General features: G+C 40.6%; 1 protein-coding gene across 1 annotated transcript in view; it reads left to right on the top strand.

Annotated features, from left to right (window-relative positions):
- Window positions 1-20,522, top strand: part of TRABD2B (TraB domain containing 2B) — a 387,757-nt gene that overhangs the window by 235,628 nt on the left and 131,607 nt on the right. Inside the window, exon 3 of the mRNA XM_089518655.1 lies at window positions 3,426-3,572. Coding sequence (XP_089374781.1) covers window positions 3,426-3,572 — 147 coding nt within the window. The remainder of the gene's footprint in view (window positions 1-3,425; window positions 3,573-20,522) is intronic.

The raw sequence follows: 20,522 nt of genomic DNA, 5'->3' as shown, positions 1-20,522 counted from the left end.
CTTCCGAGGTTAGAATGTTTGTTTGGACTATAGCTCCCAGAATCCTGCAGCCATTAATGTAGTCCCAGAGGTAGCTACCAAAGTTACAACTTCTCTTTATATTAAACAGAAAATAACTCCAGTGTAACATCCAATTATTCTCCCTAAAGATTAGTAGAGAATATCCATTTTGTTCAAGAATTATCATTGCTAAAACAATGAAAAATGTGGCTTTCTTTTAAATAAATAGCAAAGATGTTGCTGGAGTTATGCTGGAGTTATGCTCTGTACTTTGTACTGTGGAGTTATGCTTCATTTTGTATAGGATTTTTTTTTTTTTTTTTTTTTTAGAAAATTGAAAAAGAGAGAGAGTGATTAAATTTAAGAATCACGGCAAAACCTGTGATTTTTGTTACATTGGTGACATAGTGTTTTTATCTCCTAAAGTGTATTGCCTTTTCCCCAGCAATAAATCTCCCCTTTTCTATATTTTCCCTTTGTGAGATATATCTTGTTTTATGCTTATGAGAAAAAATCTTAGGACGTTATCACACCAGCCTGCTGTTCTGCCACAATCAAGTTCATTTAAGAATAGAAGCATACCATTTTGGCATCATTTTTTATCACATTTTCTGCCATATAGTGCTTTCTGATCCATCATTGTGTGATCTGTTTTCTGCATTGACAAAAATCCTCATCCAGGAGGAAGGGGAGGAACACAATTTATACTAGCTGCCAACACCTTTCTGAACCCAATTGCTGTGTGATTGTGGACACAGCAGACAGCTTCAGGTAGGTACTGGCAGACACGATTGCTGTGAGGGGCTGGAGGAACAGAGGAGCAGAATCATGCCCACTCACACCATGTGAATGCCTGAGAAGTAAAATTGCAATGGAAGGGATCTATTGCACTGAGGCAGTTACGGAATAGCTGCAAGATTGAGACCCTGTTGATGGGGTTTACCCATCAATGAAACGGTGCACTACTGTAATAAATGGAATGCAAGGAAGCAGGAGGATGGACATGACATCATGTGATAAGTACCAGTTAAAAACACTTTTATTCTGCTAAAATTCTACTTTTTAGCCTCATGTGACAATCTCCTTAGTAGTTCTAGAAAGTAAGAGTCAGAGGTATAGCTATGGGGAAAGGACAAAATGAGGGCATTGTCCTCTCCCCATTAAAAATTCTGCTCCACCTCGTGAAATTTTCTTGCAGTCAGCAAATTTCTAGCATTGCAGCATCTTTAAATTTCAGGTGACATTTACAAATAAAATTTAGGCATCCAAAGAAAAGGAGCAGATGAAGTAATCAAAGGAATGAGAACATAGCAAATATAAGAGTTCTAGGCCCGATACAGACTGGCACTTTGTGCCGGTCTGTGGGTGGAGTTAGGGCAAAGCATCCGGATGCTGGATGCCCTAACCCCACCCCCAGAGCACAATTTTGGCACACACCAGTCCACATGGTGCATGCCATCATGATGCCCCTCTGGTGCTGCATCCATATGATACAGCACCAAAGGGGCATCATAAAGCTGTGCCGCTACTCGGGACATTTGCCCAGCGACCCAAAAAGAACCCATTTTTCCAGGTTCTTTTTACTCTGGAGGGGCTCCATGCAGTTTAGCGGCTGCGTTGTCCCTCCAGAGGGAAACAGGCCGCATCAAGTCTGGCCTTTTTAAAAGGTATGTACTGGGCCTAAAAAAAGGTTAAATCTGCCTTTATCTTAAACGTGTAATTAATCTTGGCCAACACCTAAAAAGGAGCAAAAATGTCTGAAGCCTGTTTGGGACCAGAGTCTGGAAACATAGTTTGGAACTGCCACTACTGGGTCAGTGCCTGAATAGATCTGTGGTTCTGAAGTCAAACTAACTAATCACTCCAGTCTTGCCCCACTCAGATGTCCAAAACTTTCCCCATGTGTCTCAGGCTAGGCATTAACGTTTTCTATGACCCATAAAAACTGAGATTAGCATCTCTCTAATTTAAACAGGCTGCAAAAACCATAGGTTTAAAGGATTTCTTACCTTCTGAGGCTTGTAGGTTGAAGAGGAAACAACTCATCCCAGGATTTCCTGTGGATTCTGAATATTGAACTAATAAAAATAAAAGTTCAGCAAAAGATTGTGATCTGGGAAAAAATGAATTAAAATGCTTACATCTTGGAGCTATCTTCCTGACACTGTTGCTTACTATTTAAAAATATGCACTTTTCTTATTCTGGCTAACCTTGAATGTATTTAACTTTGGATGCCTGTTGGATTTTCAGGATGTGACAGCTTTCAGAGTTGCATGTGACAGCTTTCAGAGTTTGATTCTCAGCTTGGCCATGAAGTCCATTGGGTGACATTGGGCATGTCACATGCTCTCAGACTCAGGAGAAAGCAGTAGAAAACCTTATCTGAACAGATCTTGCCAGAAAAAAAACATAATAGGTTCACCGAAGGGCTTCTATAAGTCAGAAACGGTATGAAGACACAACAACAACAACAAAATTTTCTACTATAGTTGACATTTTCTATTTTTCTTTTTACCGTCATTGCCTTCCTCCATTCCCTCAACATACTGCCACTGCTGCCTCCTTCATCTCTCCCCAACTTCCACCCTACTTTTCTCTCTCTCTTGAAAGAAGGAAGAAGTGAAAGAGGAAAGAAAGAAACACACACATTCCATTGTTATAATCAAATATGGCTCTTTGCAGAGCCATCTGCTTCCTGTCTGTGAGTGTTCACTGAGTCTGGACAAGACTGACTTGGGGAATCACCTGTGCTGCAGAACCTGTACATATATTTTGGGTGTGGGTCCAAAAATTACATGAACCAATGAATCTTGTTACACTGTTTGAGTCTGATCATCAAAATATAAGAACATTTCTGAATGTTTCAGAAAATGAAGCAATCATTTTGAGAGGCTATTTCCTGACAGTCCACTTAACTAACAAGAACAGGATGTGATAAAGTTTTGCTAAAAAAAGGAGAACATGTGCCTTATTTTTTAACAGTGGGAACTTTCGTGATTTGTTTTAAAGTTGTACTGAAGAAACATAAATAAATACTAAAGTTGTTTAAAATATATTTAACAGATATTAAGGAGGAAATTATCTAAAATTCTTGCGGTTGACATTATTCTCACAAATTTTACAATGCTAAGTGGGAAGACGAATAACTGAAAAAGTTACCTATGTTGAATGTCCTGTTTTGAGTTGAAAACCATCAATTACTTTATTTGTTTGTATCAGAAGAGAGAAAATGGGCACATGTATGACACATATGTTCATGCCCTGTAACAAGTGCTGAAATAGTAAATTGAGGCCTTGTGTCCTTCTATAATTAATGTTTCTGGGCCTATTTTACACCCTGCTGTCACCTAGTCATGTGTATATTTTATTCTTCACTTTACATCTTCTCACCTAAAGACTATATTTATTTTCAATGTGTGTACAGGTGCTGTTCGCTTTGAACCAAACACTGTTACAGCATGAAAGTCTTCGAGCTGGCAGTTTGCAGGCTCCTTACACAACTGAAGATCTTATCAAGCACTACAACTGTGGAGACCTCAATGCTGTCATATTCAATCATGATACTTCACAGGTATGCTGCTTTCATGGTCTCCTTATATGTAGGAAAGCTGTAAATAGGTATCAGTTTAACTATAATCTAGAGATATAATCTAGAAATGTCTGGCCAAAACTGACTGCTTCATCCTTTTTCACAGTCCAAGTTTGCTTTGTCTGACCAGAAAATTGTTAGACAGAGAAACAGATGAAAGCATTTCAGAAGTTTCACTCTTTGCCAAATCATAACCTTCTAAAAACTGTAGCGAAAGGGGTTCTTAGGAAAGGTGAAGGGACCAGGTAGCTTTGAAACACATATATACACACATTAAATTAAGCACTGGGGCCCGTTACACACGGGCTTAAAAGTATGCACGCAGCGCGTACTAGGGTTAAGGCGGGGCGGTGCTTCTGCACCGCCCTAACCCTAGTGCGCGCTGTGCGCGCACAAAATGGCAGCGGCCGTTCCACACGGCCGCTGTCATCAATACGTCACGGCCGCACCGCCACCAAATGAGGCGGCGCAGTTGTGACATATTGGGGTCGCGGCAGGGCACCTAGGGCGCCCTTTCCGCGACCCCGGAAGGAGCTCCATTTCGGAGCTCCTTCTTGGTTTGGTCCGCTGGGTGCAGCCTTTAGACGGCTGCGCCCAGCAGACTAAAGGAGAAAGGGGCCAAATGGCCCCTTTCTCCTTCTCCCCGCCGCCGCGGGGTGTCCTTGGGGCTTGACGCCCCAAGGACACCCCTTTTCAGGCTGCGGAGAAGGGGCCTTTTGCCGCTTCCCTGCAGCCCGGAAAGCGGCGGATCGGGGCTTCAGCGGCTGCCGCTCTGGCCGCTGAGGCCCCGATCCAGCGGGAAAGGTGCGCCTAACGCGCCTATAAAAATCTACTGCTGCCTTTAAACCAGTAGATGCACAAAGACAACTCTGTGCATCATTTTCATTATTTTCATGATCTTGACAATCTAACTACAGCATTATATTCTTCTGAGGTAGCCTAACACCAAGGGAAATGTACTATGGCATCATCTGCACTGTAAAAATAATTCAGTTTGACACTGCTTTAACTGCAATGGCTCAATGTAATGGAATTCTGGAATTTGTAGTTTTGTGAGATATTTAGCTTTCTCTATGAGAGTGATCTGGTGCCACAACAAACTAAAAATCCCAGAATTCCATAGCATGGAGCCATGGCAGTTAAAATGGTACCAAACCACATGAATTCTGCAGAACAGATGCAGCCTAAAAGTACAGGTATGGAGAAAATATTCAGAAATATTTGTAAAATGGTTAAAAGGCATATTTTTTCAAGTATCAAGAAACCCAGATGAGAAGAATCATGGAATGGTGAGAATCTTCACAGTTTGGGACATTCTGTGCAAAATTCATATATGGTTCTTTTGCACAGAAACCAACATTTCCTACACAAGAAGCAGCTTTTTCTGCATAGAAAATATTTTTCTGCAGAAATACTTTGGAAATTTCCAGAAGGGCAGCCTTGCTTAGTTTGTAGCAGATGGAGAGTATTGTGACACCTGAGCACAAGGTCGCTCCTATTATTGCAATTGTAGTTCCACTAGTGACCACAGAGCCTTGAGGTTTTATTGCATGAAATATGGCACCAATTAGAGCAGATGTAGAAGGGAGCTAAAATGTGCCAAAGGGTACCATCTGTGACAAGGATCAAGCTGAATTATGTTGCCTTGCCAACCTCCTTCTCCTTTTCTTATGATCCCAAGCCTTTTCTTTGTCCTCCCTGCACCTTGGAAACCCTCACATGTCTTCTGTTTGCTTGAGAGACAATGAGATATTACCACTGTTTTTCTAGAGTAGCTGTGTGTGTGTTTTGGCTTGGAGAGTGACTGAAAAGCTTTGAAAGGAATGTGTGCATAAATGAAAGTTAATTGCAAGTACTTGGAACGCCTTTGAACATAATTCCCCCTTATTAGGACAAAAGACTTTGTAATAATTGAGTTTGTATTTGAAGAGGAAGTAAGCTTTATGTAAATAGGATATGAGGCCAAATAACTTCCCATACATGCCATAATCCAATAATAATCTATGTGTCACATGAGTTTAGGCAGAACCCTTTGTTTTCTCTTAGATCTTCAGTATCATACAGAACTTGTAAAGACTTCTGTGGTTTGTAAGTTCTATTCTGATCAAGCTATGAACACACATTCATCTTGTATGAATACAACTTTGGCTGAGTATCTGGCAAGACCAAAAGGTAAAATATAAGCAAATATGATCCACTTACTTGGACATCATTTCTACAGTAACTTCCTTTTAAGCCAATAGTACTTAACCTTTGATAGGTTGTTTTGAAGACTAAAACCTTTAACTTTGTTTTTCAGCCTACTGAAATTTATAGTGGTATATAGAGAGAGCCAGCATGTATAGTGGTTTATAGTGGTTTGAGCATTGAACTACAACTCTGGACACCAGGGTACAAATCCCTGTTCAGCCATGGAAACCCACTGGGGAAGCCTGGGGAAGCCACACTCTCTTAGCCTCTGAACAAATCTTGTGAAGAAAGCCCCATGATCAGGTTGCCTTAGAGTCTCCATAAGTCAAAAACCACTTGAATGCATACAACAATATTAGCATGCAATAGACCTACCTATTTGCTTATTTAGAATATTTTATACTTCCTGTTAGCTCAACAATTCCCATTTGATATTCAAATAAAATATAATCAAGATAAAATAGTTCAATATGAAATTATCAGATTAAATAAATTCATAATCAGGTGTCAAAATACTTTAAATGTCATTGAAAATAAAAAATGTTCTTTGTCAGCACTAAAAAGAGAAGAAAGAAAGTCTCTCTGAGTCTCTCTGAGGAGGAAGTTCCATAAGATGGGTACTACTATTAAGAAGGCACTTTCCTCAGTTACCATGAACTTCATACAATCTGCCCCGCACACTCAGAACATCTGGGCAGCACCTACTGAGGGTTCCTGGGGCAAGACTAGCCTCCACTGCAAGGAGGACATTTACCATCTCGGCCCCGACCCTCTGGAATACGCTGCCCATAGAGCTCCGCTCGGCTACCTCCCTAGCCCAGTTCAGGAAGGACTTAAAAACCTTCCTGTTTAAGCGAGCGTTCCCCGATACAAGCTCTAGTTAGCCCCCCCCCCCCCCCCAATAGCCAATGATAAGCTGGCTAGTATTTGATTTTAATGTATATTTTAATCCGTTTTATTGTTTTATATTGTATATTGTATATGTTATTATGATGTGCACCGCCCTGATTGGAAGAAGGGCGGTATATAAATAAAGCATTTATTATTATTATTATTCCTCAGTTACCATGAACTTCATACATGATGGTGTGGGTATCGAGAGCAACATTTCTCTATTTTATTGTGTGACATAAGCCCTACTCACTAATGTACAAAATATGCTAAATCAACGTGTAAAGGGAGAGTGCATTAGCTCATCTGTCTCCAGTTCTATTGCTCTCCCGGGCCTCATTCCCACTACAGAATAAACCATTTTTTGAGTCAAATCAATGAAGCAGTTTAGCACCGAATAGATGTTTACACTGTTCAATCAATGATTGAACCTTATCGGTTTCAATTTCCACTTCACATTCACATTAACCAATGAATCAATTCAACATGGAGTCACGTCATAGGGCTGACTGTGTCACAGGGAGCCAATTCACACCTGTAGCTCATTCACACTAGCACTGAATTGATTCATTGCAAAAGACATGGGTAATTCAGCAGATCGCTTTAAATGGGTTTAGCACTGGGGACCCCTTACCAAACTGTGCCAGGAAATTGACACAAGTGTAAACAAGAGTCATTTAAACCAGTTCAGATCCGCATGCAAACTGGTTTATTATGTAGTGCAAATGAGGCCCTTGACTACTTAAAGGATAGTCAAATGAGATATAATTAATGTAAGTAAAGGAGAAAAGTAAAGGATTACAAAGGAAAAAGAGAAAGGAAAGCTCACCTGTAAGATAGGAAGGATTTGTTTTTACAGAAGTGAAGAATAAGTGATTGTAGAAAAAGGAAAAGAAAGAAGATAGAGTGTAGTTTAGGCAAAAGATAGAACAAGAATTATTGCCTTACGCAGGAATCCATTCTGGCCCCTTCCGTGTAAGGTAAATCACACGTATGCTCGAACCCCATTGAAAATAATGGTGTGTGTGCATGGCACATGTGCCATTTCTCTCCCATCACATGGCTTTCAGTATGAAAGCTGCGTAAAAGGTGCCCGTGTATGACGTATTCTGATCCAAATGTAGAGACATAAGATGAATTTTAGTAAGTGTTAAAGTGTAAAAGAAAGTAGAAGAGGAGATGAAGAGGAAGAGGTAAGAGAGATAAGGGAATGAAGAGAAGGAGGAAAAGAAAAGCTAGCAAGGTAGAGAGAGAAGGAAAGGAGGAAATAAGGAAAGGAGAAAATAAGAAGAAAGAATTATAAGAAGAAAGAATAGTAATGATAGTAGAAATACAAAATAGTTTTTCATCTAGTTTTAGATGTGTAGAGATTTCTATGTGTTATGTTGGTTAGTAATGTTTTGTCTGTAATGTTATGTATGTTCGTAGTGTAATACACACACACACACACACACATATGTAGTAAATCAATTTTAAAAAGTAAACAAAAAAAAAAGTAATGAGGCCCTGAAGGTGAATGACTATCAACCAGAATGCTGTGTCTGTGCATGGATGCTGTCTGCATGTTTGGGAACCCTAGGCTCCCAATTTTGTGGTGAACATCTATTACTGGAGGACAGTCATTAGTTCTTCACTTGCCACATGAAGAGAGTGACAAAATGGAGATCCAGCGATGGAGCTAGTGCACTTCATAGAATCATATAGTTGGAAGAAACCACAAAAGCCATTCAGTCTTATCCCCTGCCATCCAGGAACTCTCAATCAAAGCATCCCCGAAAGATGGCCATCCAGCCTCTTTTTAAAGACCAAGGAGGGAGATTCCACCACACTCTGAGGGAGTATGTTCCACTGTCGAACAGCTCTTACTGTCAGGAAGTTCCTCCTAATGTTCAGGTCAAATTTCTTTTCCTATAGTGTGTATCCATTGTTCCAGGTCTTGTTCTCTAGAGCAGCAGAAAATAAGTTTGCTCCATTTTAATATGACATCCCTTCAAATATTTAAACAAGGCTATCATATCACTTGTTAACCTTCTCTTCTCCAGGCTAAACATACCTAGCTCCCTAAGTCTCTGCTCATAGGGCATGGTTTCCAGACCCTTCACCATTTTGGTTGCCCTCCTCTGGACACGCTGGGGATGTTTATCCTGGAGAAGAGAAGGTTAAGAGTTGATGTGATAGCCCTGTTTAAATACTTGAAAGGATGTCATTCTGAGGAGGGAGCTGATTTGTTTTCAGCTGCTCCAGAGACTAGGACCTGGAGCAATCGATGCAAGCTACAGGAAAAGAGATTCCACCTCAACATTAGGAAGAACTTCCTGACAGTAAGGGCTGTTCGACAGTGGAACACACTCCCTCAGAAGGTAATGGAGTCTCCTTCCTTGGAGATCTTTAAGCAGAGGCTGGATGGCCCTCTGTTGGGGATGCTTTGATTGAGAGTTCCTGCATGACAGGGGGTTGGACTGGATGGCCCTTGCGGTCTCTTCCAACTCTATGATTCTATGATCCTTTTTGAATTGTGGTGCCCAGAACTGGACACAGTTCCTTCCATCTTTGAATTTTAATTGAACATTATAAGCAAGTAAATAGAGATATTCTCTAGAATAAGGGGAAGACGTAAGGAATTTTAAGACTGCAATCCTACAGCTCCAGAAGCACATCTCAAAGGGCATGAGGCCAATGATGCTTGATAGTGTTTCAAATTCAAAAGAAAAATCCAACATGAGTTGTGGTTTCTACAGTAGCCACTCCAACTCAGGTTGGAATTCTGGACTGAAAGTTCTAGATCAAGCGGACTCTCAGACCCTGACCATGCCCCCAACACAGAGACATTTAGGTGCATTTTTCTCTCTTACTGTTTCATGGATATTTTTTCTCTACCAGCAAGAATCTGCGGATGAAATGGAACATTCTGTCTCTCCTTGTCCTTATAATTTCTCCCTAAGCCAGTGGGGCTTCTTTCCTACAATGTTCAACAATACAATGTTAAATGCAAAACAAGGGCACAAAGATGACACTTTAAAAAAGAGAGAAGCAATTTAGGTCAACAAGACTCTTATGAGAAAACTATTCAGATAAATTAAAATATGTGGAAAAATGTGTTCATGGAAAATTAAATTATTTTATTTTCCATCAAACTCTGTGGGAATCCTAGTATTGTCTTTGTCAAAACCCTTAATAGTTTGGTCCTGGTATTTTTTAAATCACTATCAGATTTCCAGAGATTTCAAGGTTAACCTAAATTATATGGGTAAAGGTATTACTATTTCTGTTTAAAGTAGCTTCAGATTTTGTTATGCTTTTGAAGCAGAAATGCATGCTATCACAATACTTTCACAGATTTAAATGGAACCAAATGTGTATAAAATAGATCCCTTTGCCAATACCCACAGGGCTATTCATAAATGATCATAAATCTATTTTCATAAATTATCATAAATCACAGGGCTATTCATAAATGATCATAAATCTCTTTGCTCAGGGTTAGAGTGCTCAGATCATAAATGATCTGAGCACCCTAACCCTAAGCAAAGAGATTTATGATCACGCATCTCTTGTTGCAAATCCTCACAAAATGTTTTATTCAAAATATAACAGACGAGAAGTAAAAGAAATCTATACATCTAATAACAAAAACCAACTCTTTAATTTCAAGACAAATGCAATATTTGTTAATCCCAAGTGATAAATCTGCCAGACAAAGTCAATATGGCAATCCTGTGCTTTTATAATCTTTGAATTTACAGTTGGCCTTCTGTATCCATGGATTCAAACATCCATGGCTTCAAATATTCCCCCCAAAATATAAATTCCAAAAAACAAACCTTGATTTTGCTATTTTATATAAGGGACACCATTTTACTATGCTATTGTATTTAATGGAACTTGAATATCCACAGATTTTGGTAACCATGTGAGGTCCTGGAGCCAAACCCCAGTGAATACCAATATAATAATAATAATAATAATAATAATAATAATAATAATAATAATAATTTATTTATACCCCACTCTTCAGCCAAAAGGCTATCAGAGCAGCTTACAAATTGTTAATTAGACATGTCCCTGTCCTTAGGCTTACAATCTAAAATGGACCCATTGTATTTTTGTATTGCAGACACTGATGTTGTCAAGGCATTCCATTGAAGTGGATGAGGAAGAACTTAATACTGTTTCTCCCCCTTGCACCTTAATCACATAGTCTGGACTCATCATAATGGAGTCTTTTTATAGAAATCCATATCTGCATGTATTTTGCTTTCCATGGCACTTTGTGAATGGCTGCATTATGTACAAAATCCATAACAACATGAGTAGCATGACTCGCGTGGGACTTTCTCATTTGACTGGTGGTGTTTCTTGGTATAATACTAATTGGGTGGGAAAGGCACTCATGGATAAAATATTTTATAGATTTATTGCAGCCATATAAAACCAAGAAAAGATTGATAAAAAGATTCGAACAAGAATGGAAACCATGGATAAATTATATGAATGAAGAAAAAAGAACGTATACTAGTATTATTTTCAGTTAATTTCTGAGTTAAAGAAATCAGTTCACTTGATAACAGATAGCAATGTATAGAATAAAATGCATCAGGAAAGATATTACCAAGATTGAAAAGAAAAATGGAATATTATTTGTTGTATAAGAAATATACATGGGAAGAATAATCAGAAACTGCAATGATAATAGAAAGTGACAATATACTAATGCAACAAATACGGAATTGATAGAGATGAAAGGAAGGAACAAAAAGTGTAAATAAGTAAACTTAAATAGGAGTTAATATTATGTATCATAATAAAATGTATTTTATTATGTAAACATTTAATAAAATATTATATACAAAAAACCCCCCAGGAGACCTGTGGCTGACATACAGGTGCGTATGTGTGTGCATTTATGGCTGAGGGGAAGAGACACAAGGGAAGAGACTGTGTGCTTTTACTCTTGTTGTTGTGTGCCTTCAAGTCATTTACAAGTTATGGCAACCCTAAGGTGAATCTATGGTGGGATTTTCTTGGCAAGCTTTGCTTAGGGGAGGTTTGCCATATCCTTTCTCTTAGGACTTTATCGCACGGGGCTCCTGGGGTGCGATGAGAACGGTTCCAAAGGAGCCAGGAAGGGAGCAGAATGAGTGGGGGATGCATTTTACTGCACACAGTCCCTCACTCATTCTGTTCCCTGTTCTTTTGTTCCCAGTCCATTCCAGTGAGGAGGAGATTTTTGAGAACTGTTTTGAACAGTTCTCAAAAATCTCCTCCTCTGGAACGGATGGGGAATAGATGGGGAACGTAACGGAAGGAGTGAGGGACATTTGTGTGCAATAAAATGCACCCCCACTTGTCCCTCACTCATTCCAGGCCCCTTCCGTTCTGAGAGTGGTCCCTGGGAGCTCTGTGCGATAAAGTTCTTAGACTGAAAGAGAGTGTGACTTGGCCAGTGGGTTTCCATGGCTGAGTGGTCTCCTGGTCTCCTGGAGTCCTCTTCCAATGGTCAAAACACTATATCATGCTGGTATAGTACCTTATCAAGTAGTCTCCAAATAAGAATTTTTTCTAAGATATCTAAATATAGGTGGTTATGACTTACTAAATAGACTAATCTTGCAAATAAAGTGCAAGTACAGTGTGCCCGCATTTGGTGCAGGTGCACTATACGTGGCTTCAAGCTTACGCTGCAGCTGCAAGATGAGTAAACAAATGATGTTGTGAGCACGTGCCCCATTGTTTACAATGGGGTGTGAGACTACACGGAATTCGTCTTAAGGGAAGAGCCCACTGTAACTGAATAGCCACGCTGTTTCCTTTCGCTAACACAACAATAGTAATAAACAATTTGTCTACATCAAGAGATGTGGGAAACCTTACACCACCATGGCAAATGGATGGACAAAACTTATATTTTGCTAAATAAATAAATAAATACTAGCTTACTGTTTAATTTCAACCAGGAAAAAGTTGTTTAGAGATATTGTACCAAATAAACAAAAACCTGCACGTACTGTTTCTGTTACATTCTTTTCATCATGCTTTCCTAAAGTTACTTAAGTCCTTATTTAAACCAAGAAAGACTGAGCAAAGCAAAATGTATTCAATTGGATCATGTCAGTGGAATACAACAGGAAGCAGATCACTTTCTTATACACACTTCTGCAAATACCTGATCTTGTATGTTTGCTCCAGTTGATAGATTTATTGCAGACTTTCTGGGCAAGCAGTCAAAATGATATGGAACTGAACATTTTTAAAATAAAGATAGAAAAGGAATGCCTACAGTGCCATACAAGACTTCAGTTATAATCCCAAAATACATAGGCTGTAGGAAGTTAGGATTAAGTACAGCCCTGTTCTACTGGCAGAACCCTCTTCTACCAGGGAATCTCAGAGATTTGCTAAAAGAATAATGCATCCTGCTGGCCTAAATTCTATTAGTAGGAGAAGGAGTTGATTAAGGGAGCAGCCAAGCTTGGATTTAGCTTTATCTGATCTAAATCTACCCTAGCCCAGGGAAACAGCCAGAGTGCCAACACACTGTGGCACTGGTGGCCAGGGGGAAGATAGCCCTAATTCCTAAACTTAGAATCATAGAATCATAGAATAATAGAGTTGGCAAGTACATCAAGGGCCATCCAGTCCAACCCCCTGCCATACAGGAAATCCAAATCAAAGCATCCCTGACAGATGGCCATCCAGCCTCTGTTTAAAGACCTCCAAGGAAGGAGACTCCTCTACACTCTGAGGGAGTATGTTCCACTGTTGGACAGCCCTTACTGTCAAGAAGTTCTTCCTAATGTTGAGGTGGAATCTCTTTTGCTGTAGCTTGCATCCATTGTTCTGGGTCCTAGTCTCTGGAGCAGCAGAAAACAAGCTTGCTCCCTCCTCAATATGACATCCTTTCAAATATTTAAACAGGGCTATCATATCACCTCTTAACCTTTTCTTCTCCAGGTTAAACATCCCCAGCTCCCTAACTCGTTTCTCATAGGGAATGGCTTCCAGACCCTTCACCATTTAAGTTGCTCTCCTTTGGACATGCTCCAGTTTCTCGACATCCTTTTTAAATTGTGGTGCCCAGAACTGGACACAATATTCCAGGTGGAGCCTGACCAGAGCAGAATATAGTGGTACTATTACTTCCCTTGATCTAGACACTATACTTTTATTGATGCAGCCTAAAATTGCATTGGCCTTTTTAGCTGCTGCGTTGCACTGTTGACTCATGTTCAACTTGTGGTCTACTTGGACTTCCAGATCCCTTTCACATGTAGTTTCATTCAGCCAGATGTCGCCCATCCTATATCTGTACATTTAATTTTTCCGCCCTAAGTGCAGTGCCTTACATTTCTCCGTGTTAAATTTCATTTTGTTAGCTTTGGCCCAGTTTTCTAGTCTATTCAGGTCATTTTGAATTTTCATCCTGTCCTCTGGGGTATTAGCTACTCCCCCTAGTTTGGTGTCATCTGCAAACAAGCTTGTTTGCAAGAATGTAATGGGGAACTTTGTCAAAGGCCTTACTGAAATCAAGATATACTATATCCACAGCATTCCCTTCATCTAACAAGCTGGTAATTTTATTAAAAAAAAGAGATCAGGTTTGTCTGGCATGACTTTTTTCTCTGAAACCCATGTTGACTTTTTGTGATTATGGCATTGCTTTCTTCTGCTGGTTAATATTGCCTCAGCTAGTCCTTAGAAATTTTTGATAATTGTAATTGTCCTCTTGGTGAAATAGTATATCTTTAGATGCCAAGAAATAGTCTTCTTTCAGATCACTGATCTAATGGGGTACTTCTGCTTTGTTACTTAGAAAGTGGCTGAGATGACACTGTCTTCTTTTCACAACCATGTCACTACACAACCCAACCCATGTTGTCTTCCATTGTCTTTAGCCCACACCAAACCAAATGCTTTTATGCACTGTGGAAGCATTTCATAGAACCTTATCACACAGTGTTTTTTAAACGTTTGGGGAACTGAAGGAGGACGCACGTGTCCTCCCGAAAACGGAGTTTATCGCACACAATTACATCCTCCAACAGTCCCCGTTCTGTCCCCCGGCGCGCACCTGTTCGCGTCCAGTCCTGACGGACATGATTTTTGCCTGATGGACTACCTTCTGTCAGCAAAAAATGGCTCCCGTCAGGACTGGACGGGAACAGGTGCGCGCTGGGGGATGGAACGGGGACTGCTGGAGGACGTAATTGTGTGTGATAAACTCCGTTTTTGGGCAGACATGCGCGCACATGAGCGTCCTCCTTCAGTTCCCCAAACGTTTAAAAAACAATGTGCGATAAGGTTCTGAATTGAATCCAGACATCACTTCCAGCTCTAAACATGCTGGAGTAACTAGAATGTATTATCAGCAAGGAAATGTATTCCCCAACTCTTAAAAGGAGACTCTGTGAATTCACATTGTTTTACCTTATTATTTCTCTGTTCGAGTCATGTTCTGGTCATGCACAAGTTGAACCATTCATATAATCAGGAAAACGTGAACTGAATAATGGGGATATGTGGGGAAAACACACTTGGTCGAAGACAGGAAGGAAAATCTTGTTGTTGTTGTTCTGAGGATTGGTACTTTTAAGATGGCTGACTGTATTTAGGGGCTGTAAGGTTCAATGTTGTTTTTATCTTACGATGATCATTTTAAGTTCATTCATAAGAAGCTGCATCTATTCTTGGTGGGAGCAGTGCCTATATACCTCTATTAAAACATGTTACACTTCTGAAAATGCTTGACTCTTCTGAAAATACCATAACTCCTCAGTGGTACAAACATTTATTCATTTGTAAGAATTTTTCCAAGCTTGAATTCCACACAAAATCTTCCATAGATAGGTAGACAGACAAGTGAGGTTTTTTTAATTATTATTGTTAACAATATTACATTTCTTCCCAAGAATTTAAGTCTTTCAAGTAGTAGTGGTGGACCCAGTGCAGTTAATTCAACAGCAGAGTGACATGCTCCTAATTCCTCTTTACAACTAACAATTTTTGGGCCAATTTCTACTACAGAATTATTGTACTATTATGCCACTTTACCGGTAATTGTTCCATCCCATGAAATCCTGAGTTTTTGTCATTTGGTAAGGCACAGCAGCCCTCTGGCTGTGAATTCTAACTAGCTCCCCCTAAACTGCCAATTCCAATCAGATTATTATAAATCCACTTGATCTCCCATGGCTGCAACATATGCAATCCTGGGCTTGGGCCTTGGTGAGGTACTAAAGGAGCTCTCTTAGGCCCCATACAGACAGGCCAAAATAAGGCTGCTTCGGGCCACTTTGGAGGTATTCTGTTTAAATGATGCATGTGTCCTAAGAGTCTGGAAGCTACACAAAAGCTGTGCTCCCGTCCTTAAGAATGGATCGTGGCTTTGGTGTGGCTTCTGGACTCATAGGATGCATGCATCATTTAAACAGCATACCTCCAAAGTGGCCCGAAGCAGCTTTATTTTGGCCTGTCTGTAAGGGGCCTTAGAGAATTCTATATATCCCTCCTTAAACTGCAAATCCCAGTATTTCAAATGACGGAACAATGGCAGTTAAAGTGGAATCACAGCAGTATAATTGTGTAGTGTGAAATGGTCATCTAGGATACAGAAGAAATCCACACAGTACTTCCAAGCTGTCTTCCTCTCTTTCTACTTCTTCCCTTATCTACAATCCTGTAGCATTATTGTCTCAGAATAGTAAAGATAGGAGGTAGAAACATTAACAACCTAAGATACACAAATGACAAAATACTATTACAAAGAAGAAAAAACTTGGAGCAAGGTCAAGGAAGAAAATGCCAAGGCAGACTTAATGCTGAACATTAAGAAAACAAAAATAATGACCATGCAAGAAATACAAGAATTTATCCTAGATAACAAGAAAATTGAAATAGTCAAAAGAATTCCCATACCTTGGATCAAATATTAGAATGGAGACTGCAGTCAAAAAAACAGAAGACTAGGATTTGAAAGGGCAGTTAAGAAAAAACTGGAGAGGATCATAAAGGCTAGAACAGATGGCTCTAAAGGAGCAGCTTTGCACCGCCCCTTTGCTCACCAGATTGGGGCCGCGTCAACTGCATGCTGCGGCCCTGATCCAACATTTTTCCAGCCCCCAAAATAAGCAGTGAAATGCCTCTCCTTTTGGGGGCAGAAAAAGCTTCCCTTGCCACACAGCAGTGGCTCTTCTGTATTTCTGTGGCATGGTATGTGTAAACTCTGTGGTGCAAAAATGTTGTGATGCTGCCCACTGTTTGGACAGTGCTGCTTTGGGGGCGGAGTTAGGGTGGGTGACGGTCAGTTGCTATGCCCCCACTCCACCCCGACGCCAGCATTTCTTGCCAATCTGTACAGCCCCAAAGTGTAACGACATAACTATGAACATTAAGGGAGAATTGTTCAAGCCATTGTATTCTGCATCACCATGTATGAATGTGACACTGGACAGTAATGAAAACTGATAGAAAAAAAATCAGATAATTTGAGATGGAGAAGAGTATTGAGAATACCATGGACTGCCAAGAAGACAAACAAATAGGTTCTAGAACAGATCAAGACAGAATTCTCCCTGGAAGCCAAGATGGCTAAATTGGGACTATCATACTTTGGCTACATCATGAGGAGAAATGAATCAAGAGCATGTTGCTAGGAAAGGTGGAAGGCAGTAGAAAGAAAAAAGGTAGACCACATGTCACATGGTTAGACTCATTCAGGAAGATCATGAGCCTGAGCCTGCAGGATCTGAGAAGAGAGGCTGAGGACAAGGGGACTTGGCAAGATCTCATTCGCACAGCCACCATGAGTTGACGTTGACTCAAGGGCAGTTAACAGCAACAACAAAAGAGTAGCTGAGGGAAACTGTAAGGTTTAAGGGCTGGAATAATAGCCTTGGAGTGTAGTGTTCAGTGCTAGGGCTATTTATTGTCTGCCTCTGCACTACTTTGTCTAGTAGGAATGGAATGTACAGATTCATTGTTGTAGTGAATATCAATACCTCTCTCTTGTAACAGGGAAGTCTCCTTCATTTTTAAGTATTTCTGCGTTTATGTCTTTGGTATGTATGGGAGAGTTCTGTTTAATCGTTTATAATAATTGTCAAGATGTTCAGTGAAATACAGATACTCTTGTACCACAGAAATACAAATAACAAAGATGAGAAAAATAGCATCATTTTGTTATAAATAAGTAATGTATTGATAACATGTTATTTCTTTAGAATATTAGCGCTTCCCACGTCCACCTTCCCCTTTTCAGTCTAGGAATGCAGATTTTCTTTGCACCCTCCTGGAAAGAAGCTGTTGAGCAAAAAACCTGCCTTGTTTTTTGTTTTGTTTGTTTTTTCCAGGCGGCATAAAATTATAAAGAGACTAGCTCTTTATTACTCCTCCCAGAGCCTCTGCAGAGCAGTTCCTGCTACAGAGAGAAGGAGGAGAGAGGTAGCTGGGAAGCCATTGTAAGTGGTGACTGTTTAATTGTTTTTTAAACTCTAGGAAGAGTGTGCTTGTAGTCACATCTTCAGTGAGTCACACCTGTGAGTCACTAGGGGCGGAGCTAGCAGACTAGCTCTATATTACTCCTCCCAGAGAAATTTTATTTGTATTTTTATTTCATTTTTTTCATCCAAGGAAATCTACAGCAGAGGCAGAATTGATTGAGCTCACTGCCACAAATTGTTGAAACAGCAGGGGCTTAACGTTGGTGTTTTTTGGAGGATTTTTTTTTCCAGGAGGAAGCCCACAATCCTGTTCCAGTAATTTCCTAAGACTTTTCAGTATGGACACTGACGGATCCACGGCAGTCACCTGCAACACTTCTGGGATGTTTGTCTTCTTGCCTACAGAAGTGGAGAACTTCACATGCCCCAAGTGCAAGTTGGTAGCCCTCTTGGAGGAGAAAGTGCAGCAGTTGGAGTCTAGAGTAGCTACACTTCAGCATATAATCGGTCCTTCTTGTACACAGATTTTTTTATACACGGATTCAAGCATACACGGTTTGAAAATATTCCAAAAAAGTATAAATTTACCTTGATTTTCCATTTTTATAAGGGACACCATTTTGCTATGTCATTATATTTAATGGGACTTGAGCATACATGGATTTTGTTATACATGGGGGATCTTGGAACCAAACCCCAGCGTATAACAAGGGTCCACTGTATTAGGGAGCAGGAGGATTTCCTGGACACAACAGAACTAACAATCCTGGATGAATACCATGCAGAGGAAGATGCTGGAGCCGAGGAGGTCACTTCACATACACAGGAGGCAGACAGCTGGAGGAATGTCACACAGAGAAGTAGGCCAAGAAGGGATTGTTCGGAGTAGCTTGCAGCTAGAGAATCGATTCGAAGCTCTTTCCCTTATCAAGGAGGATGAAGAAGAGCAGCATGCACAGACTTCGAGGACAGAGCAGGCAAGCCTGAGAGTCCCACCCAAGGGAACAGCCGCTGGTAAACCTTGTAGGAGGCGTGTGGTCGTAGTGGGGGACTCCTTGCTGAGGGGTACAGAAGCAGTGATTTGTAGGCCTGACAAGATGTCTCGAGAGGTGTGTTGTCTTCCAGGGGCAAAGATCCGTGATGTGACAGAGAGGCTGATAAGACTGGTCAAGCCTACTGACCAATACCCCTTCCTTTTGGTCCACGTGGGAACCAATGATACTGCAAGACACAGCCTGCAGAACATCAAAAGGGATTACGAGGCGCTTGGTAGGAAGCTGAAAGGAATGGATGTACAGGTTGTCATCTCGTCTCTTCTGCCAGTTGAAGGGCACAGTCCAGGAAGGGAGAGGAAAATAGCGGATGTGAACAGCTGGCTTTGCAGATGGTGCCGCCGAGAATGATTTGGATTCTTTGATCATGGGCTGCAGTTCCATGAGGAGGGACTTCTTGCAATGGACGGGTTGCATCTCACACCAGTTGGAAGAAATGTTTTTGCCAACAGTCTCAAGAACTTGATCAGGAGGGCTTTAAACTGAGTTCCATGGGGAAGGGAGACAATATTAAGGAAGGCGAAAGGGCTGGAGAATATAGTCAAACAGACATAGAGGAAACAAGAAAAAAAGTGCAAGGACACAACAGTGGGAGGCAAATAAACTTGCACAAGCAACAAGTAAATGGGACCTGTGGTCTGCGATGCCTCTACACTAATGCACAGAGCATGGGAAATAAGCAAGATGAACTTGAACTCCTAGTACAGCAAAGCAAATATGATATAATAGGCATCATTGAAACCTGGTGGGATGAGTCTCATGATTGGAATGTGGAAATAGAGGGGTATAACCTTTTTAAGAGAAACAGGCCAAACAGGAAAGGAGGAGGAATAGCACTATATGTCAGAGATATTTACACCAGTGAAGAGACCCAGGACATCAATCATGGAAGCCAGGTGGAGAGCATCTGGATAAGAATCAAAGGGGAGGGAAACAACAAGGATGTTACGGTGGGAGTCTACTACAGACCCCCAAGTCAGACTGAGGAATTGGATGATATCTTTCTAGAACAGATGACCACACAGTCAGAAAAGAGAGATGTAGTAGTGATGGGCGACTTCAACTACCCTGATATTTGCTGGAAGTCAAACTCAGCCAAATCCACAAGGTCTAGCAAATTCCTCACTTGCTTGGAAGACAATTTCATGGTCCAAAAGGTGGAAGAGGCAACAAGGGGGTCAGCTATTTTGGATCTGATCCTAAGCAACAAGGATGACTTGGTTAATGGGGTGCAAGTGGTGGGATCATTAGGTGGAAGTGACCATGTTCTCCTGGAGTTTGTTATACAATGGAAAGGAGAAGCCAGGCATAGTCAGACACACATTCTAGACTTTAGGAGAGCGTATTTTAGTAAACTTAGAGAA

This window comes from Sceloporus occidentalis, unplaced genomic scaffold (genome assembly GCF_023333645.1).
Source record: "Sceloporus occidentalis isolate IW3139 unplaced genomic scaffold, rSceOcc1.0.p SCAF_3, whole genome shotgun sequence".
NCBI lineage: Eukaryota > Metazoa > Chordata > Lepidosauria > Squamata > Phrynosomatidae > Sceloporus > Sceloporus occidentalis.
Note: the sequence above shows the minus strand (reverse complement) of the source record. Positions and strands in the feature narration are given on the sequence as shown.